Here is a 23,053-nt window from a genome sequence, read left to right on the forward strand (position 1 = left end):
TATCTGAATGTGCATCACTGTACACTGCATTCGTATCGAGGGTTTCTAGTCCATTACAACCAAAGCATAAAGTGTAAACTCCTCCAAAGTATGCGAGGTGCACCTTCTATTCAACCGTAAAATAGAGTCGTGCTATGTAGCATTCTCTGGAAATATAGGTATTTTTTGGATACTGTCTGTAGTAGACGTAATTTGTAGTCAATACTTTGTCGTTACAACACAAAAAGTTTAGTCCGCGGCTGCATATTGGTGTCTACATCACCAACAAAACTTACCAACACGTTCAAGCTTGAAACAATAAAGTGGCAAAAAAGAAGAAGTGTGTCTGTTCAGGATAGTGAAATATATGGAACGTCACAAAATTCTCTTGGTGCTATTGAATGCAGCATTTACGCAAACTCTTTGTGGGAGGGATCATGATGAATGTGAACGGATGTGAACTTTTCAACGACGGAGACTTTTAAAATCATCCGGTGTCACCCAAGTCACGTGACCAGAATGAGAGTAAATGAAGTCAAATAAACGAGATGAATATATTCATATACTCATCAGCATGACGGTAAATTAGTATGATGAAGACAGTAAGTCTTGAAAGAAATAAAACGAAATGATGGTAACGATGGTGGGGATGCCTAAGGATAATAATAGTCATCATTAGGATGCCTGAAAAGACCTAAGTTGTCTTCCCCGCACTTACGCTCGTGCTTACGGTTTCACGGTCCGACAGTTCTCAGGACATAGAATGTGCTTGGTGTTCGTTATGCTGTTATCCTAGACAGACCGGAAAGAAGCCGTGGATGGAAGACCCGCTGCAGTAATTTCCTTCTCTCTCCTTTGTTCACTTAGCTCCTCATACCGTAACACAACCAACTGCCCCGACGCCATCAGCGCCACCACGCGACTCCGATCGCATATCACTAAACGTGGGCGGACAATGCTTCTCCATTACAAAGTATGTATATTTCAATTGTCATGTAACGTGTCTTGCGCTTTTCCACAGAGCATTCATTATTAAAGCGGTTCAGTAGTAGTTTATCGATAAAGTCGATAAAACAGACATAAAATAACACGCGAGTTGAGAAACAGTAATATTACCCCTAATGAATGAAACAAAAAGCTTGAAGATAAAGACGTTCCGCTACGGACAATCTACACGGAGGAGGAAAATGCACACAAAAACGTGGCTGATCTCCCCCCCCCCCCCCCCCATATAGGAATCGTTATAACAAGAAGGTGAAACGTGTTTTTACAGATGTAATTGAGTGTAAATTGTGCATTGTTTCAGCAACAGTGAAAAAAATTTCAAAGCCACGTTAAGAACTGCAAGCAGCTCAAAACTTGCAAGTTGCAGTTGCAAGAAAGTTGGCTATTTAGCGACTATACTGGTTTAGGTAGTTGAGTGAATGGATTGATTTGTATGTGGGGTTTAACGTCCCAAAACCATCATGTGATTATGAGAGACGCCGTAGCGGAGGGCTCCGGAAATTTCGACCACCTGGGGTTCTTTAAGGTGCACCCAAATATGAGCGGATTTGGGTGCACGTTAAAGAACCCCAGGTGGTCGAAATTTCCGGAGCCCTCCGCTACGGCGTCTCTCATAAGCATATGGTGGTTTTGGGACGTTAAACCCCACATATCAATCACTCGACTTCATAGTTTTACATATTTTTCCAGCTGGTTGCGTACGCTGGTGACTTACGAGATAAGTGCCGCAGGAACGGTAGTGATATGGCCACGCACTGCAAAGTTATTCAGCGTAAAGAAATCAAAATACAATGAAATGGATGCTTACCCTCAACTCAATTTTTGCGGGCTCACCTTACCGTCTCTCCCTCGCCCTCTGACGTCGGAAGGCTGCCCAATGAAATGAACTGAAAACACTACTGTACAGGAAGCTCGCGTGACATACTAGGTCTCTTTGATTTGGCTGCACCGGTGGCACCAGGTCAACGGGTGCAGCGCCCTTCTCCTCCATTTACTGGTGCCGCGAGCGTGCTCTTCACTGAGAAAAATTGATTGTTAAGAGAGAAAGGAAGAGAAAAGTGAGCCCCGTAACTGTCTGCTTCAGTGAGCGACACCTCAACAGTAGCTCACAAGGGATGGGGGTGAGGAGGGATTAAAAGGATAGGAGTAAAGGTGTAGAAAAGAGGAAGAGACGTGAGGTGGTAAGCCAGAGAGAGCGACAACAAACCGAGGGGATAGGAGAGATAGGAAAGATGGAAACACGGTCACAGGAGTCCGAGCACGGGGCACCACTTGCGAGAGCTCTTGTCGGCGTCAGTAGATGGCGTAGAGCAAGTCCAGTCAGTCAGAGCTACACTGTCATCGAAGGTCGTCGGCGTCAGGAGGTGACGTAGGGCGAGCCCAGTCGGCCAAAGCTACGCTGACGCCGGAGATCGCGAGGGCACAACCGGTTGGCACGGCATCCAGCTAGCAAGGCGCTCTTTACTGGCTTCCTTGTTTTGTCGCGGTACAAGCGTAGAGATGCACGAGTTCTCTGCCTGCCTGCACTTGCTCAAAAGGAGGTGCAGAGAGGTGCAGCATGACGTGCGCTCCTTCCTCCTCCCAAGCTTGGAGCAGACGGCGCTGCGCGTGGTTCAGGGCGTGCGTGCAAACAGTTCAGTCAAGCCAGTGCCACCGACGGGTAATCTTAGCTGCCTCTTATCGGCAGCTATTAAACGGATTTGTTTACATGTGTGTCTAATGAGCAGAAACATCCACCGTGGTTGACTGCAGTAAGAATCGTAGGAAAAAGAAAGGTTAAAGTAATAAAGATGCAGCTCGAGACGCAAGCTGCGTTCTCACTTCGTCTTTACGAAAGCGTGAAATCGATGCGGTAGGAAGCCTTCAAAAAGACTGTTTTAAAATATGTATTCAAGGGAGCTTGCTCATGTGTCTTATATTGATATAGTGTGAAGTAAAGTGGCACTGTTGGACAAAGAACCCTCGGGATTTCTCGCTTTTTCTTGCTCTATGGCTTCGCACGCACTTGAATAGAAAGCCAACAGTACAGGATCGAATACTAAACAACTAAATCATTGTTCTAGACAGTATGAACAGTCTCTTTAAATCATACAAATGGAACCTCCGACAGTGTTCCGGTACCTGAGAACTTGACGCCCCGCCGCGGTGGTCTAGTGGCTAAGGTACTCGGCTGCTGACCCGCAGCTCGTCGGATCAAAACCCCGGCTGCGGCGGCTGCATTTCCGATGGAGGCGGAAATGTCGTAGGCCCGTGTGCTCAGATTTGGGTGCACGTTAAAGAACCCCAGGTGGTCGAAATTTCCGGAGCCCTCCACTACGGCGTCTCTCATAATCATATGGTGGTTTTGGGACGTTAAACCCCACAAATCAATCAATCAATCAACCTGAGAACTTGAGTGACATTTTGACGTACAATGAGCAAAGGACCAACACAACGACTCCTCTTTCACTGTACACATCGCCGTTGTCGGAGTCACGGACGCTGTCAAGCAGTTTTCTTTATTCGGCGTAAAGGCAGCAATCGTGGCAGTGTTTTGGTAAACAACACCATCGATACACGCCGCGTTGGCTACTCGAGGAACTCTACACCTGCACTTGCTGAACCGGTGCTGCGCGCCCACGGCACCGCTTCGACACTTTTAAGAACTAGTGCAGGCAGTGCAAGCTAAATCTAAGAGACGTCTAGTGCATTGAGGACGCCGTTGCGATGGCAACAAACAATGTGGTACTTGAAGAGGGAACGACACGTGCGAAACGAGCCAGCTCTCGAAGGCTTCTATAATGTATTGTAGCTTTAGTGACCTTTCTTTTTGCAACGACGCATATATATCAACGCTTTTATCTTTTTTCCTTTAGCATTCTTTAAATAATGGTGCCCGGAGCGTCGTCGGTGCGTTTCTTCTAGCACATGGCGTTCGGCGTATTCTTTGACCAGCTTCGCAGTTTTCAAGCTGGAAAAGTTGGAGAGCTTTTATTCTGTGTCGCTTTGAGTGAGAAATCACGCCAATGAAAAAAAAAATATATCAAATAGTAATCCCTATTTTGATGCAATGCTGCGATCACAATTACGTTACATCTATACAATCATATGGCGGCAACCTTCCGGCGTCATATCCGCTCGCAGTAGTTCTGGCGAGTGCCGCTACGGTTTATGCAATCAGCAACTGTGTTTTCAAGTGTCAGAGGATCCCTTTAAAGCATTATCAGCGAGATGGTGCAATGAGCGCGTTCGGTGTAGGGAGCCAGAGGCGGTGCACGCATTGCTCTCTAGCCCGGCGCCCAGCTGGCCGCGATGCACCGACGCGTACTTTGCCCCGCAAGGGGGAAGGGGATGAGAAGGTCAATGGTTGTGCGTACGCGCTTATCATTAGGCGGGGGAGAATCGTGCGCCTTCGGCTTTCACCGGAACGATTGCGTTTTAGTTTCCGGGTCCAGAAAGCTCACCTCACTCGCTGCACGGACCCCATTTGCGAAGAGAAAGCACTTTTTATACACAGTGAAGTAACAGCTGGGGCACTTATTAGTTAGCACTCATCTGTACCTGTGATTACGTTTCTTGCATCGCTTCTGCTTATACAACACTTTAAGTGTCGAGGTGTAAGCATTGTTAGTTCGCTCTCGTACTGTGTGTGTTGTTTTCGTGCGTTGTTTGGGCGTGAGCAGCGCAATGCACGTTTCGATGTGCTTGCCGTTCTCAGCGTTGCATTCCAAGTGGTTGCTATCGCATTCATCGCTTCACACTTGCGAGAAAAACTGAGTATTTTTTTAACGCCCGCAAGCTTTCCCCCAAGAACGTTTTCTTTGGCGCGGTTTGTTCAATATGTCCTGCAAGGTCAACTTCTCCTTCAAAGGGAAACGTGTGCAGTGGTGCATGCTTTCAGTGCTGGCTAGTACGGTGGTGCTACTGCGCATTTCAGGAACGCGCTGTTTCGCGGCGAGTCCCATGAAATGTTCGGCTGCTTGTTCAGCCTCGACACGGACGTGGGGCTCTGCCTGAAGGAGAAGGACGCACACGGCGCGTACCTGCTCGACCGGTGCCCGACGTACGTCGAACCGGTACTTGAATACCTGCAGAACGGAAGACTGCTGCTGAACGATAAGGTGTCTTATCTCGGTGAGTGCTCTCAGTTGTGCTGCTCTTCGCAGTACACCGTTACCTGGCGTTGTGGTCTGGTGATTATAGAGCTGTACTGCTCACCCGCACGTCGTTGGAAGCGTTAACCTAGGGAATTACTGACCAGACTTTCTTGTAACGCGCAACAAGTCGAAGTGTGAGAGACACGAGTTTAAATATTTTAAATACAGGTGCGGTTTCCTGCATATAAGTAGTACTGTACTAAGAAAATCATGTACAGTAACTTTTAAACCGTAGGCTATGAAGCCGTTTATATAAGGACACAGTAATACGATGCGATATCTGAATTCACAGGTGTAATCGAGGAGGCCAAATTTTTCGGTGTCGACGAGCTTATCCCGGATATCCAACGACGAATGATGGTAAGACGTCAGCGTTTGAATAGCTAATTAGCTCCGATGATCTATGAGAATTTCTCACGATTGTCACTTGTCAGTGTAGCGTCATCATCATCGTCATTCATAATCATTTCTTAGCCACCTTACTGTGGAGACATCACCGTCCGCGATGTCTGATAAACGTGACCTTCCATCGCGGTCTTGACAATCAATGTCGTGTAAGCAGCCACTACCATCTACCTCGACGTATCCCGCAGCTGAAGTTCCTGCTTGTGACATGCTTCGGTGGGACTTCCGGGATGCAGCTAGAATAAAGGTGGACCATGTGACAGCTACGTCAGTGGCAGAACTGCCCGCGCCTTCTGTAACAACCAGGCAGGTGGATACGTACAACGCTGCCCCGACGAGCATGGGTACGCCATCCGAGCCTGCAGCAAAGTCCACGTCTTCTGGGTTTCATAATGATCCTGCGAAGTTCTTGACGGGCGACACGACCAAGCAGAAATGCACCTTAGCTTCAGGCTTTCTCCACACCAAGGCGCAGGGGTCTACTACCTCTGTGCGGTGCACTAACCAACCATTCGCTGTGCGCCCAACATACCCGCCGCGATCATCGTGCGTTTTTCCGAGCATGGTATTTCCGCGTCCGTCAGCTCGTTGCAACGAACCGCTGAGGTTGGTGTTCTATCGACGGTGACGCCCACACGAGCACCACTGACCCACTGCCAACGCTAGCGGCCCAGCCTACACATCTATGGGCACCTTTGTCAGCCGCGTCTGCTTGAGAGGCTGGGTGTGCTCTGGAATGTTCCCGCCAAGCCATTGTGGGACCCGCTCGTCAACGACCACAGCGACCCGGCAGCTTCATCTTCGTCCGTGGCCTTTCTCCCATGGTCGACCACCGTAACAGTGACTACGACCTTGTGCCCTTCATGTTGACGACCTGGACTGATTGTCTCTGTGTCGTCGTTTTGTTCTCGCGCTATAACTATCGTCATGCCATACCAACTAGCCCAAGCTGCCACACTTCTAAGCTCACGAACCCTTTTGCTTCTCGACTTGCAGACTTTTGTATATACCATCCAACTACTTTCATTCCAGGTTTATTTCAGCGTGAAAGAGGGGAGGGAGTAATCTGTAGCGTCGTCGTCATCATCATCATCATCATCATCATCATCATCATCGCCACCACCACCACCATCATCATCATAACCACCACCACCACACCACCACCACCACCACCACCACCACCACCACCACCACCACCACCACCACCACCACCACCACCACCACCACCACCACCACCACCACCACCACCATCATCATCATCATCATCATCATCATCATCATCATCATCATCATCATTTTTTAGCCACCACGCTGCACCTCTCGCGCAGCTTATGCCTAGCTCGAGCGGCCCGAGTAACAGAACGGATTAACGTGCCTGACGTGTCGAACGCTGGCAGCCGCCGCTGGTCCGCTTCAGCCCTACGAATAAAGTGGCGCGTTTGGCACGGCCTCGTCGGCCGCCTTCACGACGTCGTCTCACGTCTCGTCTCCCTCTCTCGCTACAGTCAGTTTCATAGCGTCTGAATTGTGGAATCTCCATTATTTTGTATATTTACACAATTCGAGTTTTCCATTAAGTTTCACTTAGAAATTCTCGGGCCCTTGCTTTATGTAGAAAATGTGATCAAGTGAAGCTTGGTGTGTGGGTGCCTGATCATCTTTCTTTCTTTCTTTCTTTCTTTCTTTCTTTCTTTCTTTCTTTCTTTCTTTCTTTCTTTCTTTCTTTCTTTCTTTCTTTCTTTCTTTCTTTCTTTCTTTCTTTCTTTCTTTCTTTCTTTCTTTCTTTCTTTCTTTCTTTCTTTCTTTCTTTCTTTCTTTCTTTCTTTCTTTCTTTCTTTCTTTCTTTCTTTCTTTCTTTCTTTCTTTCTTTCTTTCTTTTCTTTTCTCTTTCTGTCTCTCTGTCTTTCCTTTTTTCTTTCTCTGTTTCCGATCTCTATTCTTTCGTTTTCTTCCTTGCTTTCTCTTTATAAATATATTTATTCATTTATTTACTTTTCTTGCCTGTGCAAATCCTCAGGAACCGTCGCATACCATGACTCGGCAAGACGTCATCCGTGCCCTCTGCCATACCTGCATAAAACGCGTAAGCTTTAAGGTGAGTCATAACTGCGTAGACACTGCAGATGTATTGGGGCACTGTAAACCAATAACAGCGTTTTCCGTTCGATCACAAGCAGACCGTGGCCAAGTTACGAAGAGACCCACAAATTTGTGTTGAAGGTGTTTTCCTCATGCCTAATTTATTTATTTTAGTTATTAACAGAAACACGGCGGACCGTAGAGGGGTCCATCCCGAAGGGGTCATCGCGTGAGAAGAACAAACTAAAAAAATTACACCATCTTTGGCTAAAGAGAACCATGTGTGGGTGCGAAGCAGTGGGGAGATGGTGAATGACACCCACTAAAACTCGTCTACGTCACTTTGAGCAGTTGTGCGACCATTCAGAACCTCTACTTGACTAACGCTGCTAGTGACCACATCGTTGCGTGTGACCGTGACTATAGCACTGCGAAACAGCCAGTCCCTCAACGCACACGCCAGAGACACAGAACGTGACCGCGTGCTAACCAAAGCCGACAGGCTCCACCTCACGGAAACGTGGAACGCCGCAAAGCCCACTATCAATGGCCACGAACAAAGGAGACGCGCTTCGCCACACGGAAACGTGGAACGATGATTGATTGATATGTGGGGTTTAACGTCCCAAAACAACCATATGATTATGAGAGACGCCGTAGTGGAGGGCTCCGGAGATTTAGACCCCATACGGTTCTTTAACGTGCCCCCAAATCTGAGCACACGGGCGTACAACATTTCCGTCTCTATCGGAAATGCAGCCACGGCAGCCGGGATTCGATCCCGCGACCTGTGGGTCAGCAGCCGAGTACCTTAGCCACTAGGCCACCGCGGTGGGGCGAAACGTGGAACGCGTTTCCACGGGAAGTATAGGAGAGAGAGGGGGGAAGGGGGATGCACACGCGCAGTGGAGGTGTTGGTGCCATACTGCTGACAAACCGTTTCGTTGCCTTCGCCGGCGACTCGGGATAGAGAGGGGAGATGGTAGGAGAGGAGAGAGAGAGGGAGAGGAGGTACATGCGCAGTACGGGTGGTCACGCCACACACTGGACTGAACTCCACCATAATCTGCTTCGCATCTAGAATAAGCAATGAAAACGACTTAAGTGTGCGAGAATAAGCACAAATGGTCAGGTATGGCTAAGGTGCCGAGTAATGAGTGATTCACCCAAGGTAGAGCAGATGAGCGTGGGAGTAAGTTTGTTGAGACACATACTGTGAAAAATTATCATTGTACGCGAACAAATAAAGTAATGCTACGCAATTGTGTGAAAGGTAAACAATATCATTCATAAATAACGCGAGGAAAGTACGAATAATTGAAAAAAAATGTTTTGGATCGAATACAAGGTAATGGTTCACCATGACGATGTTTCGTCGTAATAGATGACGTATCTTGACTTTACACTCAATCATGTCAATTGCTCTATCTTTGCTGGTTTTGCTGCTAGTGCGTTTTTTGGTCACAATTACAATGAAATTCGCGATGATCTCTGATGCCATTGTGACATCAAATCATGACGTCATCACAAGATGACAAATTCTTGCTTCGCTCGTGTTCATGTCACCCCCGTCGCACGCTGACTTCACTGTAGATCAATTTTAACGTTTGATAAAGCGTCTTGGGTTTGATAACGTTTCAGAAGGCATCTTGTGTATATGCTTCGTCGCATGGAGGGTTTTGTATATCAACGACATTTTTTTTCCCGGAATGGACCCTTTTTGTAATTGGCAAATGCGTGCGCTTTTCTGCGCTGCATAAAAACCCATGTAATGGCGGCACCAGTCACGTTTCAAGTGGGGCCATCGTCCTACTTGAAAATGCTGGGGCTTATCTATTATTAGTGTTTATTTCAAGGGAGTCGACCTTGCGTTTCCCACGTCATTGCGTAAGCAAATAATGCTTCAGCAGGTTGTTTGCAGAAAGTAACTAGCCGCCATTAGTTGTTCAAACTGCATAGCAGGAAAGCTAACCTTACAGTTTTAAAAAGGGTCTATTCGGTGCCATTTTTCTTCCTTTGAGGGCGCGGTAACGCAGTGCATCGATCAACTTTCGTGGTGCTCAGGGTTGCGACTTGACGGCAGTCGACCTGTCCCAGCTAGACCTGCATCTTCTAGACTTCAGGGGTGCCAACCTAAGCATGTGCAACTTGGAACACGCCGATCTGTCGCACTCGGACTTCGAGGTGAGTGGCGCGTACTCACCAGTCAAATCGTCGTGATAGAATTGAACTATAGATGCCACATCAAGCTTGGAACTTCCTTAATGGCTCCATTATTCGAGTAAGCGAGTCTTCTAACACATGAAAATCACTTGAACATGGAGCTTCCCAGGAGCCAACTGTTCTACCGGAGTACTTGTCTTTGTCAGCGTAACAACAACTTTCCTTAGCAGCGTATTTCCCTTCGCTTTCATCCCTGCCATGTACACAAGGACGAAAGAAAAAAAAACACTAAGAAAATCTTCTTGCTGGACTAGTCGGTGCATAATCTTGAAAAAAACATCTAGATGCCTATTCATCAAGCAAAGACAAACGAAGCGCAGGAAAAGTGTAACCCGCAATTCATTTTATTCGCAATAAAATGGCAGATAACGCGTCGGCTACGTGAACATGCGCTGACAACACGGCCTTGCGTTTTGCGAATGGACGAGGCAGTGCTGTTTGCGTATCTGTGATGTGGCTTGTGCGGTTTTCGTTGTTGTTCCGCGTATAAAATAAGTTATGGTAGACAATCTTTCTAAGGCGTCGTTTTTGTGATGTTCATCCGCCTAAATTCGCGCCTAAAAAACGAACAGGAAGGAGTGACTCTGTACATAAACAGACAGAAAAGTGTTCTTTGTAGTGTGTTTATTATGTATTATACGTCACCAGAATAAAATCATTACACTTCGTATCATGTTCTTTGTCATTGTCACGGTTATTTTTCATAAGTACAGATACAGTTATTTAGTATTTTTCTGTGTCAGTTCGTTCTACTGTTATATTTCTACAATATTTTTCTAATGTATCTTGTTCCTTTCTCCTGCTCTAAATGTACTATGTTTGGTAAACTCTGCAACTGTTGCCCTCCGACATCCTCAAGTGGTTTTTAGAACCACTTTTCGTCTGAGGAACCCTTAAATTGTTAAAAAAAACACACACCTCTTTGAAAATGAAGATTGATATGACCTAATTTGATTTTAGCGCTGTGCTAGACTAACCTGGAACTTGCTATCACTTTTAATTATCTCGTATACCTTATGGCGAGTTTTACTGAGAGAACAGGAGTTGAGGGGCAGGGCACTGAGGAGTGGGGGGCAGAGCACAGAGAGCAGGGCCATTCAACCTGCCACTTGAAGGCGCTGCGCTCTCGGAGGGCAGGTGAGAAGGTAATGAGTAGGAAGACCATGTGACTGAAACAGTCCAAGCCCCGGCATATTCTTTGTGGGGCAGCAGCAAAATGCGTGCGAAATCAGTCAGCCACATATTCTTCATCATCCTAATACCTAGTATGCTTGTGCAATGACTCATTCGGCAAACGTCCAGCTCTCATCGTAGCCATGCGTACAGCGGTGCCAAACTACACATAGTTGCTACCATTTCTGCCACGCTCGCCAGCTGAAGAAAAGAAAATTTGGAGGCTGTGACGTTCAAGGAGCACGTGACTCGTCGTACTGCGCCTGCTCCCGTTTTCAGGCGAGAGCACTGCAAACTGCTACTGGCTGCTTCAGGCGCAGCAAAAGCACTCTCGCTCTACCAATGGATGACAGGGCTTCCTGCACCTGTTCGACTACTGAAACACGCCGGCTCCGAAGAGAGCCTTTTCAGCGTGCTTTTGAATGCTGCCTGCTCTCTCAATGTAATTCGCCATTAGCATCACATGGTACCACTTCCTACAAGTTAGTATCACTTCGTATGGCAAAGATCCGATAGAACGATATGCTCGGCTATTAATTTAACCTTGCGCCGCTAGTGCATGCTACGTCCGGCTGTTTTAACTACCGCCCGCTTCTTGTTCCTGTTTACGTGACAATCAACACGTACCTACTTGCCCAACTTCACAAAACATGGGACGAAACTGACAAACCATGTTCTCACTAGTATCGTTCAAACCCTCCAGGGGGCGCAGCTCTACGGAGCGAAAATGATGTACGCGAACCTCGAAGGCGCCGACTTCCGGTCCTGCAAGATGGGGGACCCAGACGGGCCGTGGGAATGGAACGCCAACCTGAGCGGTGAGTTTCGTCAGGAAAAGGTTAAGAAAACATTTTCACGCATCCTTGCTGCTTCACATCTGACGGGACCAGGGTTTACGCATAAAAAAAAAAATTGAACTACCACTTGTCGAACACGCACCGTAGTGCTCAGAAACTTCGCTGTTGTTTCAGACTGTTCTGTCAGGATTACACACACTGATGGGGAATGCAGGGGCCAACCTGAAGGACGCCATCATGGACGACAGCGTGATGTACGGCGTCAACTTTTGTCACGCCACGCTGACCAGGGCCAGCCTGCAGAACTGCGACCTCCGGCACGCCGTTCTGAGCAACGCAGACGTTCAGGTGCGTGTGTTCGAAGCCACTTCCGAAGTTCCTGGCGTGACTTGTTTCTACGAGTGTCACAAATTAACGCCGCTATTTCGCAACGCGACTCTCGTTTCACGAGCGGACGCTGCGAACAACAAGACAGAGCAGTGAAATGAGCTAATGGAGTTTCTCTTGGATTCGCCTAAGACGAACCGAACGGAAAAGCCATCTTCGTAGTTTTCAGAGTCTATACTGCCCCGACCCCGTACGAAAGTGTCGTGCACCTAACGTAGTTTTAATTATCTTCAATTGTTGGGCTTCAGCACCCCTAAAGCACGATATGGTTATTAGAGACGCCGTAGGGGAGGGCTCCGGAAATCTTGGCCCTCTGGTGTTGCTTAAGGGGCACTGGCATCGCACAGTAGACCGGGCTCTACTGTTTCGATTCTATCGAAATGTGACCGCCGCAGTGACGCTCGATCCCGCTGCTCTCTGGTCAGCTGCCGAGCAGCGCAGCCAGAACAGCGTAGCAAAGACAACTATCCTATAGGCAGCTCATCGTTTCCAGGCGCGTATTCTTGTTAATTTCGCCGGTGCACTCCATTATGCGGCTCTTATCGGCTCGGCCAACGCCTCCAGGGGGCATAGAGTTTCCTAAAATTAAATATAGGGTACTCTGGTGCTGCGATCGTTCAGCAACCATGGGAATAATGGGTAGTACACGGATTTGCTTAGTATTCACTTTTGCGGGCCTCAAACACACTCGTGGCTTTGCTTATTGCAGTGTTTTAAATTTGTTTTAAAATAAAAGAACACATTGTTTTGTACTTCGTGACCCGATTTGAATTGCTGCGCCTAAATGATTAACACGGTGAAGCGTACCTGCGGAAAATTTGCCGATTGTCGTCGCGTGACAAGGCAGCTCCAAACCACACGAAGCGAAACGGAGCCTAAAGAACGAATGTTAGACAGATCCCTGTATTCCCATGCTGGCTGTACCACCGTGCGTTGCAGCTCCCATAGACTCTAGCGCCACAATTCCCTCCAGTGTATACATAGGAAACTCCGTGCTTGGCGCATTGCCTCCGAGATAGCGCACGCCCGCCGTCTTTGGGTTTGAACCTGCGGACTTGACTTCTCCAAGGCTGCAACATTGAAAAAGACCCAATTGCAGACAGCAGTCAAGTCTTCCAGTCAAAACGTCATCTTCAGCACATCCCCTATTCACAAATTTTTCTTCGGAATCTTCCAACTTCTCATCACTACTGTCTTTTTTTTAGCCTACATTTGAATAATCCCGAAATTATTTCGTTACCTTTCACAAGTAACAATTTAGCATCATCACTTTCGGTCAGCTGCACTTTGTAATGAATATTAATCGATTTTTGAAACAGCAATTACTAATATAACCGCATTACATTTTAAGAGTTATTTTGCCACCTCTGGCAGCGTGCTCAGGCTGACTAGAAAACAGGCACGAACGTGCATGTGATGAAATGAGTCGAAAAAGTTGAAATAAACGAAAATAAACTCTTGCAGGGTTGCAAGCTGAACGGGAGCGACATGAGAGGCGTCGACATGAGGCGGTGACGAGTTCGCCGTCCTTCTTCGTCTTTCCACGCGACGCAGGGCAACCGGACGCCTTCCTCGGGCAGCAACGCGACGCGCTGCAACGCGATGCCGCGTCGGCTGCTTTCGAGACATTGCAAGTGGCGCCATCTATGGCAAACGGAGGCAAAAATTGTTACCACACAACATACACGCATGCATTCCCGTTACATATTTTCAATTCTAAAAAAAAAATTGATTTTAACGTTCTCTTGTTTTGCCATCTCTGCTGTTTGCCATCTCCTTTTTATGTCCGAAAATTTTTGTTTGCCACGTTTAATGCTGGAAGTGCGCGCGATACGCCACATTAATTCATTTCGAGCATCTCGCGTTGTAGATCCCATTAGAACTTTCACGTGCTCGTCAAGATGAATGCGCAAATTCATATCGTTCCCCTTTGGGAATCTCGCCAATGTGGACAAAATGCGTGCATTATTTAGTGTAGTACAAATATCGTAACTCGATTCCATTCAACGTAAATGTAAGCGAATCAGATGTAAACAATAATTTTTGACAAATGCCTACATTAAGGTACTAGGGTAATCGGTAACGGTGTTTCATAGCGTACGTTTGTATCAAACTTTATTAAAATAGTTACAAACTCCAAGATGCTATCTTATCGTGCTTTTAAAGATGCAAACGAATCACTTTTCTCGACTGAGTCACAATTGATGTGTGTTTTCACTGACGGGTTGCACCACTCGGTATTTCAGCGGAAGTCCGCCGGTATGAAGGAGACAGGACGAAAGCAGAAATATATACAGTACCACACACAAATCGCAGATTGCATACCACAACCGCGCTGAAACTTCCCCTGTCATTCTAAAAGTTGCGGAAACAAAGCCGTTTGCCATACATGAAGAATACTGACTCCTTATCGAAGTCAAAGTGCAAAAACGACGAGGAAATCATCGAGACATTGCACAGTTCAAAAAGAGGAGTCAGCCGTGTTACCACACCTTCTGTATCACTGTTAAGGGGACATATTGAATTTTTAGATAAGCACATCAGGCCACTCCTACGTGGATGACGCGCACGCGCTCATGTTTGTTTAAATTATCTCCTGGTGATTGTGCCTTGCTGTGATATTGTTATCTTAAGTCCCTGAACCACCCGCTTTTCCTAAGTACCTAGTTACAAGTCCCGCGTTTAGTGTGCGTGAGTGTGCTGTTGTCTTCATTCTGCATTATTTGCGCAGTGAAAAAAAAAATAAACTCTACTCAAGCTATGAACTGACTACCTCAACAACATTTACTTCACTTTAATGTGATGCTTGTGCGAATCATCAAGGCGAGTCGTAGAGTTCCGTGAGGCTGTGAAGATTAGCAATCTTCTTCTGATAGTTAAAGTGCAGAAAGGGCTGCACACATGGTGCGCAATACTGCTCCTCGCATCGTGTGTGGAATGTTTTGGTCGAAAGTGCCGCGCGATGGCATCATCCATCAAAATCCAGCGAACCGGTAGTCAAACGCTGATTGCTCTCGGGATTCCACTAATCAAAATTTCCTATCTATGTTTTCAAGCTTAAGTATATTGGATCAAGAGTTGAGGCCATTAACTGTGAAAATATTCGCCTTTTGATGATCCCACATAAAACAGCTGCACATTCTCTTAGGTAAGTCTTTTGTATAAGTTCGTGCTCCCCTTTTGTTGCTAACATTAACACAACCATACTTCAGTGTAAGGAACAATATTATAAGCTTTGCGGCTTGGATCTATTTCGCAGGCATTCGAGAGTAGACTGAATGTGTATTACTATGATGGCCGTATCGATAGGCATAACAAAAACTGTAAGTACACATAGGTGGGTATATATATATATATATATATATATATATATATATATATATATATATATATATATATATATATATATATATATATATATATATATATATATATATATATATATATATACAAGAAAGAGACGACGAAACTTTCGTGGAAGCGTCTTTACTTAACGTTTTCAGCTGGTGGACCAGCTGAAAACGTTACGTAAAGACGCTTCCACGAAAGTTTCGTCGTCTCTTTCTTGCATATATACAATACGTCGGGTCCAGCGTGAATGACGTTCAACAAATCTGGTATATATATATATATATATATATATATATATATATATATATATATATATATATATATATATATATATATATATATATAAGAAAGAAAAGTGGTTGAAAAAATAACTTGCCGTTAGCAGGAATCGAACCTACGACCTCCGAATCACGCGTTCGATGCTAATTCATCGAAGCATCGAACGCGTAATTCGGAGGTCGTAGGCTCGATTCCTGCTAACGGCAAGTTATTTTGTCACCCACTTTTCTTTCTTCTTATTTACATTATATTGGTTCTAATAGCTTCCCCTAGACATTCCTTGGCATTATTGTCTGTTATATCTCATTTAATATTGTGTCAAAACATGGAAAAACGAGCCCTTAGGTATACACTTCTTTCCATATATTATATATATATATATATATATATATATATATGTAGTCGGTAGCGACGCCTTATATGATATGGTTTTGAAGTGACCTTCCAGCGTCGCGATGGCGCGGTCGAACACATCAGGACTAGGGGACGTCAGTGTACCTGCCGCAGCGCTCGCAGGCACGAGGCACGGGTCGAGCCAAACAAAGCTGTGGTAGTAGACAGTTTTCCTTTGCCACAAACTGAGGAGCTCCTGAACAGCCTGGCTGGGGCACAGCGTTTCTCGAAGCTAGACTTAGCTTCTGCATATCACCAGTTACCGCTCAGTTTAGAGAGCCGTGACCTTACCACGTTCATCACTCACGATGGACTATTTCGCTTCAAGAGGGTTTGCTTCGGACTGGCGTCGGCGCCATCAGCGTTCCAGAAAATGATGCACATGATCTTGAAAGGGTGCAAATGTGTCCTATTTTACATTGATGACATCATCGTGTATGGGCGATCCCGAGAGGACCATTTGGGAAACTTGCGCGCTGTATTGCAACGTCTTTCTGATGCTGGCCTCCGGCTCAACAACAAGTGTGTCTTTGACGTGGCAGAGTTGACTTTTCTAGGTCACGTTGTGAGCGCCAAAGGATTATTTCCGTTGATGTCATCCATTGAGGCGATAACAAAGGCACCATCACCTACAAATATTAACGAACTCCGCTCGCTACTGGGGCTTGCAGGCTTCTATTCCAAGTTCATTCCTCATTTTTCGGATGTTGTCGAGCCAATGCGCGCCTTGCTACGAGGACAAGCCTCTTTCGTTTGGAGTGCGGCAGCACAGAGCAGTTTGGAGCGCCTGAAATCTCTGCTCACATCTTGCGAAGTGCTTCATCTTTTCGATCCTCACTTGCCTGTGTTCGTTACAACTGATGCTTCAGGATATGGATTAGGTGCAGTACTTCAGCAAGACAACGGGACCTCACTGCAAACTGTCGCATTCGCCTCCCGCACACTTCAACCGCATGAGCGGAAATACTCAGTCGGCGAACGTGAGGCCCTTGCCTGTGTTTGGGCTTGCGAACACTGGCACGTTTATCTATGGGGACGACCTTTCATCTTACGAACGGATCACGCAGCGCTGGTTACGCTTCTTTCGACGAAAGGCACCGGTCACCGACCATTAAGGATTGCGCGCTGGTCCTCACGGTTGCTCTGCTACAACTATACCGTCGAATACAGGAAAGGTAGCGAAAACGTCGTGGCTGACGCTCTCTCCAGGCTACCCGTCCAGAGTTTAATCCGCGATGCACCAGAAGAGGAATTTATCTGTTTGTTGTCTCCCGTAGTTACCATGCCAGAACTTCAAGAAGCAAGTGCCAATGATCAGATTATCTGTGAAGTTAAGCACTTCACGACTACTTCTTGGCCTGACAAGAAATCACTGTCAAAAGAATTGCTACCTTACTTTTACGTGAAGGCTGAACTCTCTGTTGTAAGTGATATCCTATGCCGGGGTGACAGGATTGTCGTGCCTGCAACGTTGACACGCCGTCTTATGGATCTGGCCCACGAGTCACATCTAGGCATTAGTCGTACCAAAGCTCGCCTGAGAGAGTCCTATTGGTGGCCATGCATGGATAGTCACATTGAAGAACTGGTGCGCACATGCGTGATTTGCCAGTCTTGTGACAAGTCCGCACGTACCTTTCCAGCGCCACTGCAACCTGTTCCTCTTCCTGACGCGGCGTGGGAAAAAATTGCCATCGACATTGTGGGACCTTTCACGCAAGCTTCGGCCGACTGCCGTTTTGCGATTACTGTTATTGACTATTATAGCAAGTGGCCTGAAGTGGCGTTCGTGCGAGATGCGACCACGTCTACAGTGAAGAAGTTTTTACTTGAACTTTTTGCGCGAGAAGGCTACCCACGTAGTATTGTATCCGATCATGGACCACAGTTCTCTTCAGCAAGCTTTGACGAGTTTCTCACGGAGCGTGGAATAACGCACTACAACTCTTCCGTGTATTACCCACAAGCTAACGGCTTGGTGGAGAGATTCAATAGGGTGCTGAAGTCGTACATTCAACTAGCCCTGCTTGAACGTCGTGACGTACGAACAGCCATGCTTGATTACCTGCAAGTATATCGCTGTACGCCTCACGCGACTACTGGTGCGACACCCGCTGTTCTTCTTCATCGACGCCAACCTCGCACCAGACTTGACATATTGGGATTGCCCGACAGATGCTTCAGCACGGACCCGTCAAGGGCGATTGAACAGCTACGAGAGCATGTCAAAAAGAAGCAAATGATCTCGAAGAGCTACACCGATGAAAAACGTGGAGCCAAGGAACCCAGTTTCGTCGTTGGTGATTACGTGCGCGTTAAGACAACTGCAGCTCACGGTAAGCTGTCTTCACAATTTTCCGCGCCCAAGAAGATCATTGGAAAACGGGGACCGGCCTCGTACCTTTTGGACGATGGGCGTGTGTGGAACGCATCTAAGTTAATCGCAGTTCACTCCGGAGCGGTCAACAAAATGAAATCGGGCACCCCTGCTGTTATGAACTGGACACCTGCATTTAATCGGTCTTCTCATGCATTACAGCCTGAAACCGCTGCCCTTATGAACTGGTCCCCTGCATCTGATCGGTCATCTAGTGCGCCCCAATGGGACACATCAAGAGCGGATGGTCATGAAAGGGCAGACCCCGTATCATCTCCACCAGACGGCACGCAAGCTTTGACCAGTCCAGGATTTAATGCGCCTGCAAGGAAAAGCAAGCGTAAAAAGAAGACCCCAAAGAAATTGAAGGACTTCGTTAGGAAGTAGACAAAAACAGTTTTGTGTGTTTCTACCATTTATTTTTATTTTATTTTATTTTATTTTTTTTTTTTTGCAAGAGGGGATATGTGGTATAAGGCGTCGCTACCGACTACAGCGCTGTGCGGTGGCACGCGCTCGGTGGCCGCCACGGGGGGAGAAGGAAGAAGAAATAATAAACAAGATGTCTCCGTTTATGCTGTGCTATTCATTATGCACGATGTAACAATATATATATATATATATATATATGCAAGTTTAGTCTAGCATGCTAAACTAGCATGCTAGTCTAATATACTGCGTGTTTAACTACACCGAAATCGTTGCTAATGCTACTTTCTCCCCGAAGCTTTGGTCGATATCCTACTGAAATATATTCGTTTCTTTTTCGGCGAAAAGGATGCGTGTGCGACCGTGCACGCTTGGCAGTAGAAGAATAAGTATACCTGCTAGCCAAACTCCCGTCAGAGCAGAAGCAAGCTGCCGATAATGAGCAGGAATCGACACGAACGGCAGGCTGAATCGCGCACAGAAGAGGAAGGTAGCCGATGTAGTGTAGCCACGAAGTGGTATAGCTAAAAGCAGGAGAGGCCGAAGAACGCTTAAGCGATCACGAACTAGGAAGACGGAGAAGTTTTCTGATAATGACAGATTAAGTACGTGGGGATCCTTCCGGGCATTCTCGAAACAAACAAGTGCCGGTTAGTCTTCTTTCCGCACACCACGGAGGTTACGTGCATTGCGTCAAGCATCGAGAAAGAAGAAAACGGCCTCGGTTTCTGGCGAGATGGAAAACATCGATCTGGGGCAGTATAGATCGACCGATCGGACTGAACGATGACAAGAGGACTGCAAACAAAACCGAATGGGGCGTGCCACTCAGCCTGTGGATTAATGGACTCATCAAAACTGCAAGAGAAGACGTGAACGAGCAAGCTTGTTGGCCCGACCAGCATTTTTACGACTGCGTCGGTGAGAACAACTGGCACTTGCTTTTCTTCTCTTTTTCTGGAAATAGTTCCGTGCAACGTGATAGACGGTAGTAGGTGCTCTGCAAATGGGAGCTCACCGACTGATTGTGAATATTGTTTTTTGGAAGTACATACATACACGCAGACTTATTTAGGCCATTGAATACATACTATATTGGATGCATAGAGGTATTTATAAATTGCCAGCAAAGTATAGAAAAGTCAGAAAAAATAACACTGACAAGAATTTTAGTGAAGTTTGTTTTGTAGTTTTTCGTTATAGTTTATATCAACAGGCAAGAAGAACTTTGATATCACTGCGTCAAAAATATAGGCATGCCTACGAAGGGCCATACTAGACTTCTCCACCTTTTACTGTAATAACCATGTTATACCACACTGTACTACTCTGAAATTTACTAAAGATACTATATTACACTAAACATTTCTGCTATACCATACATCCATCGCGTCCAGATGCTCTTGTAAGGGGTGTTTCCTTTTATCGAACTTAATGTAAATTTATATAACATATAAAGATCCCATCTATGAGCAAATTTATGAATACATGCAACAAACGTTGCATATACTGTGTGATGTTACGAAAGAAATCTATATCGAACAGAATGCAAACACGACCTGGAAGAATGTCACCCGTGACGTCATACCCCCGTTTAAAAGTTCGAATGAAATGAACAGGATATGCCTGGCGTTGCATAAGCATCGCTATCTGGCTATAGTGTTATTGCTTAGTCTGTGTGGGCCCGATAGGCCAGAAACAAATGCCGCGCTACTCAGCAGTGAGCACTGTTTTTGCCGGCAGTGAGCACTGTTATTGCCAGAGCCAGAGTCGACGAAGACGCGCTGCTCTGCGAGTGACGTCATACGTGACGTTTCCTTGTGAGTTCACGTGAACCTTATGCATGTTTACGCTGCACCGTGGAGGATATTAAAATAAGCTGTTGGCGCTGCATAGAGCAACGCTTGTAGTCAGCGCAACGCTTTGCGCTTACGTTTGTCCTGTTAAGTGTTAACAATACAGACATCGAACGATAATGCATCGCCACCCACGCTTCTTTTGATGTTGTTATGTAACTGGTCCGTTACATGCGTAACAACTGTCTTGTGTAAACTACACTCGAATGTCAGGGAACGTTGCGTAGTGTTTAATAATCTTCCGTAGGGTTCAGCAAGCAATCACGAACAGTTAACTTTGTTCTGAAACTAACGCGGCTACCAGTGATAAGGCTCGAATGATCGATGAAATCTTATCTCCGGCGGCTGGCGCTCTCTTCACCTCTATCAGCGTACAGTGTGCGCCGCTTGTACTTCGTATTTCTTTTGATCTTCCAGGTGGAAATGCGCCCGAATGAATAGTTTCGTGTTGAACGCGCCTACTAGAGCCTTCGTAAACGTGTCGACCACGTGACAATATACTGAGCTTACCAAAGGCCGCGTAATGTTTCAGGCGGTGCTGTGCTCTGATCAGCTGAAAGTATCTCTTCAAATTTGTGAAACTATAGCCAAGCTCGAGTCGAATAGCAATGTGGTGCCATCTGTGAGCAAATGTGTGAAGTACCCAATGCCTCCGTCATTTGCACACGCCCAACTAAAGAAGAAAGCTAGCGAGCGAGACTCAGCTAGCGCAACGTAGAGGGCAGCACACATCCTATGCGTGGAAAGCGGGGGGTAGTTGGATCACTATCTGCGCGTAGAAAAGGGATAGGGGAATAAAAAAAGGATACGAATGGAGATAATGAAAAAGCAGTAACTTCGGCGTCCACTGCAGCTCCTGGTGTTGCTGTAGTTTATCTTGCAGACAGCTTCAACAAATATGTATGAAAGAAGGCTTACAACATATGTAAGCGGCTGGGAGAGCAGATAAAAAGGGGAGGGTAAGAAATATTTTATGATAATTCAGTGACACCCCCCCCCCTTTTTTTACACACAGAGATGAGTAAAAGCTTGGGGACCGAGTGGTTTCAGTATATGTTTTTCTTTTGCAAGATACCTTTAAGCTGTGGTTATTTCTTTTTTTTTACAGCCACGTATTTTTTTCTGCGGCCGACAGAGAGATAGATAGATAGCTAGACAGACAGACAGAAAGATAGATAGATAGGTAGATAGATAGATAGGTAGATAGATAGATAGATCGATAGCAAATAAAATCAGGAAGAACAGCGGACATTGAGATTGTGTGGTTTTTACCGTACTCTGCTCGAGGAACGAAAGGCAAAGTAGTACGTAGGCGAAAGAGTTGTGAAAGAGAGAGAGAGAGAAACTTATATTGTTGCAGGCCGAAAAGGATAGTCCTCCATGGGTGTAGCCCTTAGTTCCGGGCTCCATTGGCTCACGCCACACACGTTCCCCGCTGTATACGTGCTCCGGTAATTGCACAAGGCGGGAAAAGTTCGGCACTGGCTCCACTAATAGGACATTGAGTTTGGTTGGCAGCGCGATTCGAGATTGCGTTCTCCTGTTCTGCGGAGACGGGACGGGGAAAGAGAGAGAGACGGAGGCAGAGTGACAGTTACGATGAGGTTCAGCATTGTGGCTTGGTTGCGTAGCACATGACTCGGGTGTTTTCCCGGCGCGAAGAACAACACACAAACAGCACACGCAGCGCCGAATGGTTACAAATACTCTTAACGAACGAATGGGACGCGATGACAGTGGCTCCTGGTGTTAGAGTTGGGGGAGTCTAACCCCAATAAACCACGCTATTTCCGAAGGAACGAACCTATTGTGGTAAGGCAGATGTCGCTACTGTTCGAGCGGCGCGACAGTGAAACAATCTAGCCGCGAGAGACATTGGCGAGAGTGAGGTTAGGGAAGATGGGGAGAAAGGGAAAGTGTTGCAGGGGATTGAGGGAGGGTACGGGAAAGAAGAACGGAAAAGAGGAGAGACCGTCGGAAAGGAGCGCGGTAAAGAGCGAGAGTGTAAGAGAGGGCTATAGGGGAGGGGAAGGGACGGAAGGGAAACCAGAGACCGCGAGGGAGCGTGCGGTCGGGATTGGGGAAAGGGGGCGCGGCCAACTGGCGCGACGACGGCAGTCGCGGCGTTGAAGGCGTGGCAGGCTCGTCAGGGACGCGCGTGGCATTCGCGCGCAGAACTTTCTT

At 46.6% G+C, this 23,053-nt stretch overlaps 1 protein-coding gene across 1 annotated transcript; it reads left to right on the top strand.

The window, feature by feature from the left end:
* Positions 1-4,904: 4,904 nt before the first annotated feature.
* LOC142767311 (uncharacterized) lies at positions 4,905-14,949 on the top strand. Its single transcript, XM_075868774.1, has 7 exons — positions 4,905-5,097; positions 5,413-5,480; positions 7,543-7,620; positions 9,669-9,788; positions 11,704-11,818; positions 12,012-12,145; positions 13,649-14,949. Exons 1-7 carry the CDS (start codon positions 4,932-4,934, stop codon positions 13,697-13,699), a joined length of 732 nt encoding a protein of 243 aa, XP_075724889.1. The 5' UTR covers positions 4,905-4,931; the 3' UTR covers positions 13,700-14,949.
* The last annotated feature ends 8,104 nt before the right edge of the window (positions 14,950-23,053 follow it).

This window comes from Rhipicephalus microplus, chromosome 7 (genome assembly GCF_043290135.1).
Source record: "Rhipicephalus microplus isolate Deutch F79 chromosome 7, USDA_Rmic, whole genome shotgun sequence".
Taxonomy (NCBI): Eukaryota; Metazoa; Arthropoda; class Arachnida; order Ixodida; family Ixodidae; genus Rhipicephalus; species Rhipicephalus microplus.

Excerpts from the sequence above, each read along its gene's own strand:
- LOC142767311 (XM_075868774.1), top strand. The coding sequence starts at position 4,932 with ATGTTCGGCTGCTTGTTCAGCCTCGACACGGACGTGGGGCTCTGCCTG. Across the intron at positions 7,621-9,668 it reads TAAAACGCGTAAGCTTTAAG|GGTTGCGACTTGACGGCAGT; the intron begins GTGAGTCATAAC and ends CGTGGTGCTCAG. Across the intron at positions 12,146-13,648 it reads TGAGCAACGCAGACGTTCAG|GGTTGCAAGCTGAACGGGAG; the intron begins GTGCGTGTGTTC and ends AAACTCTTGCAG.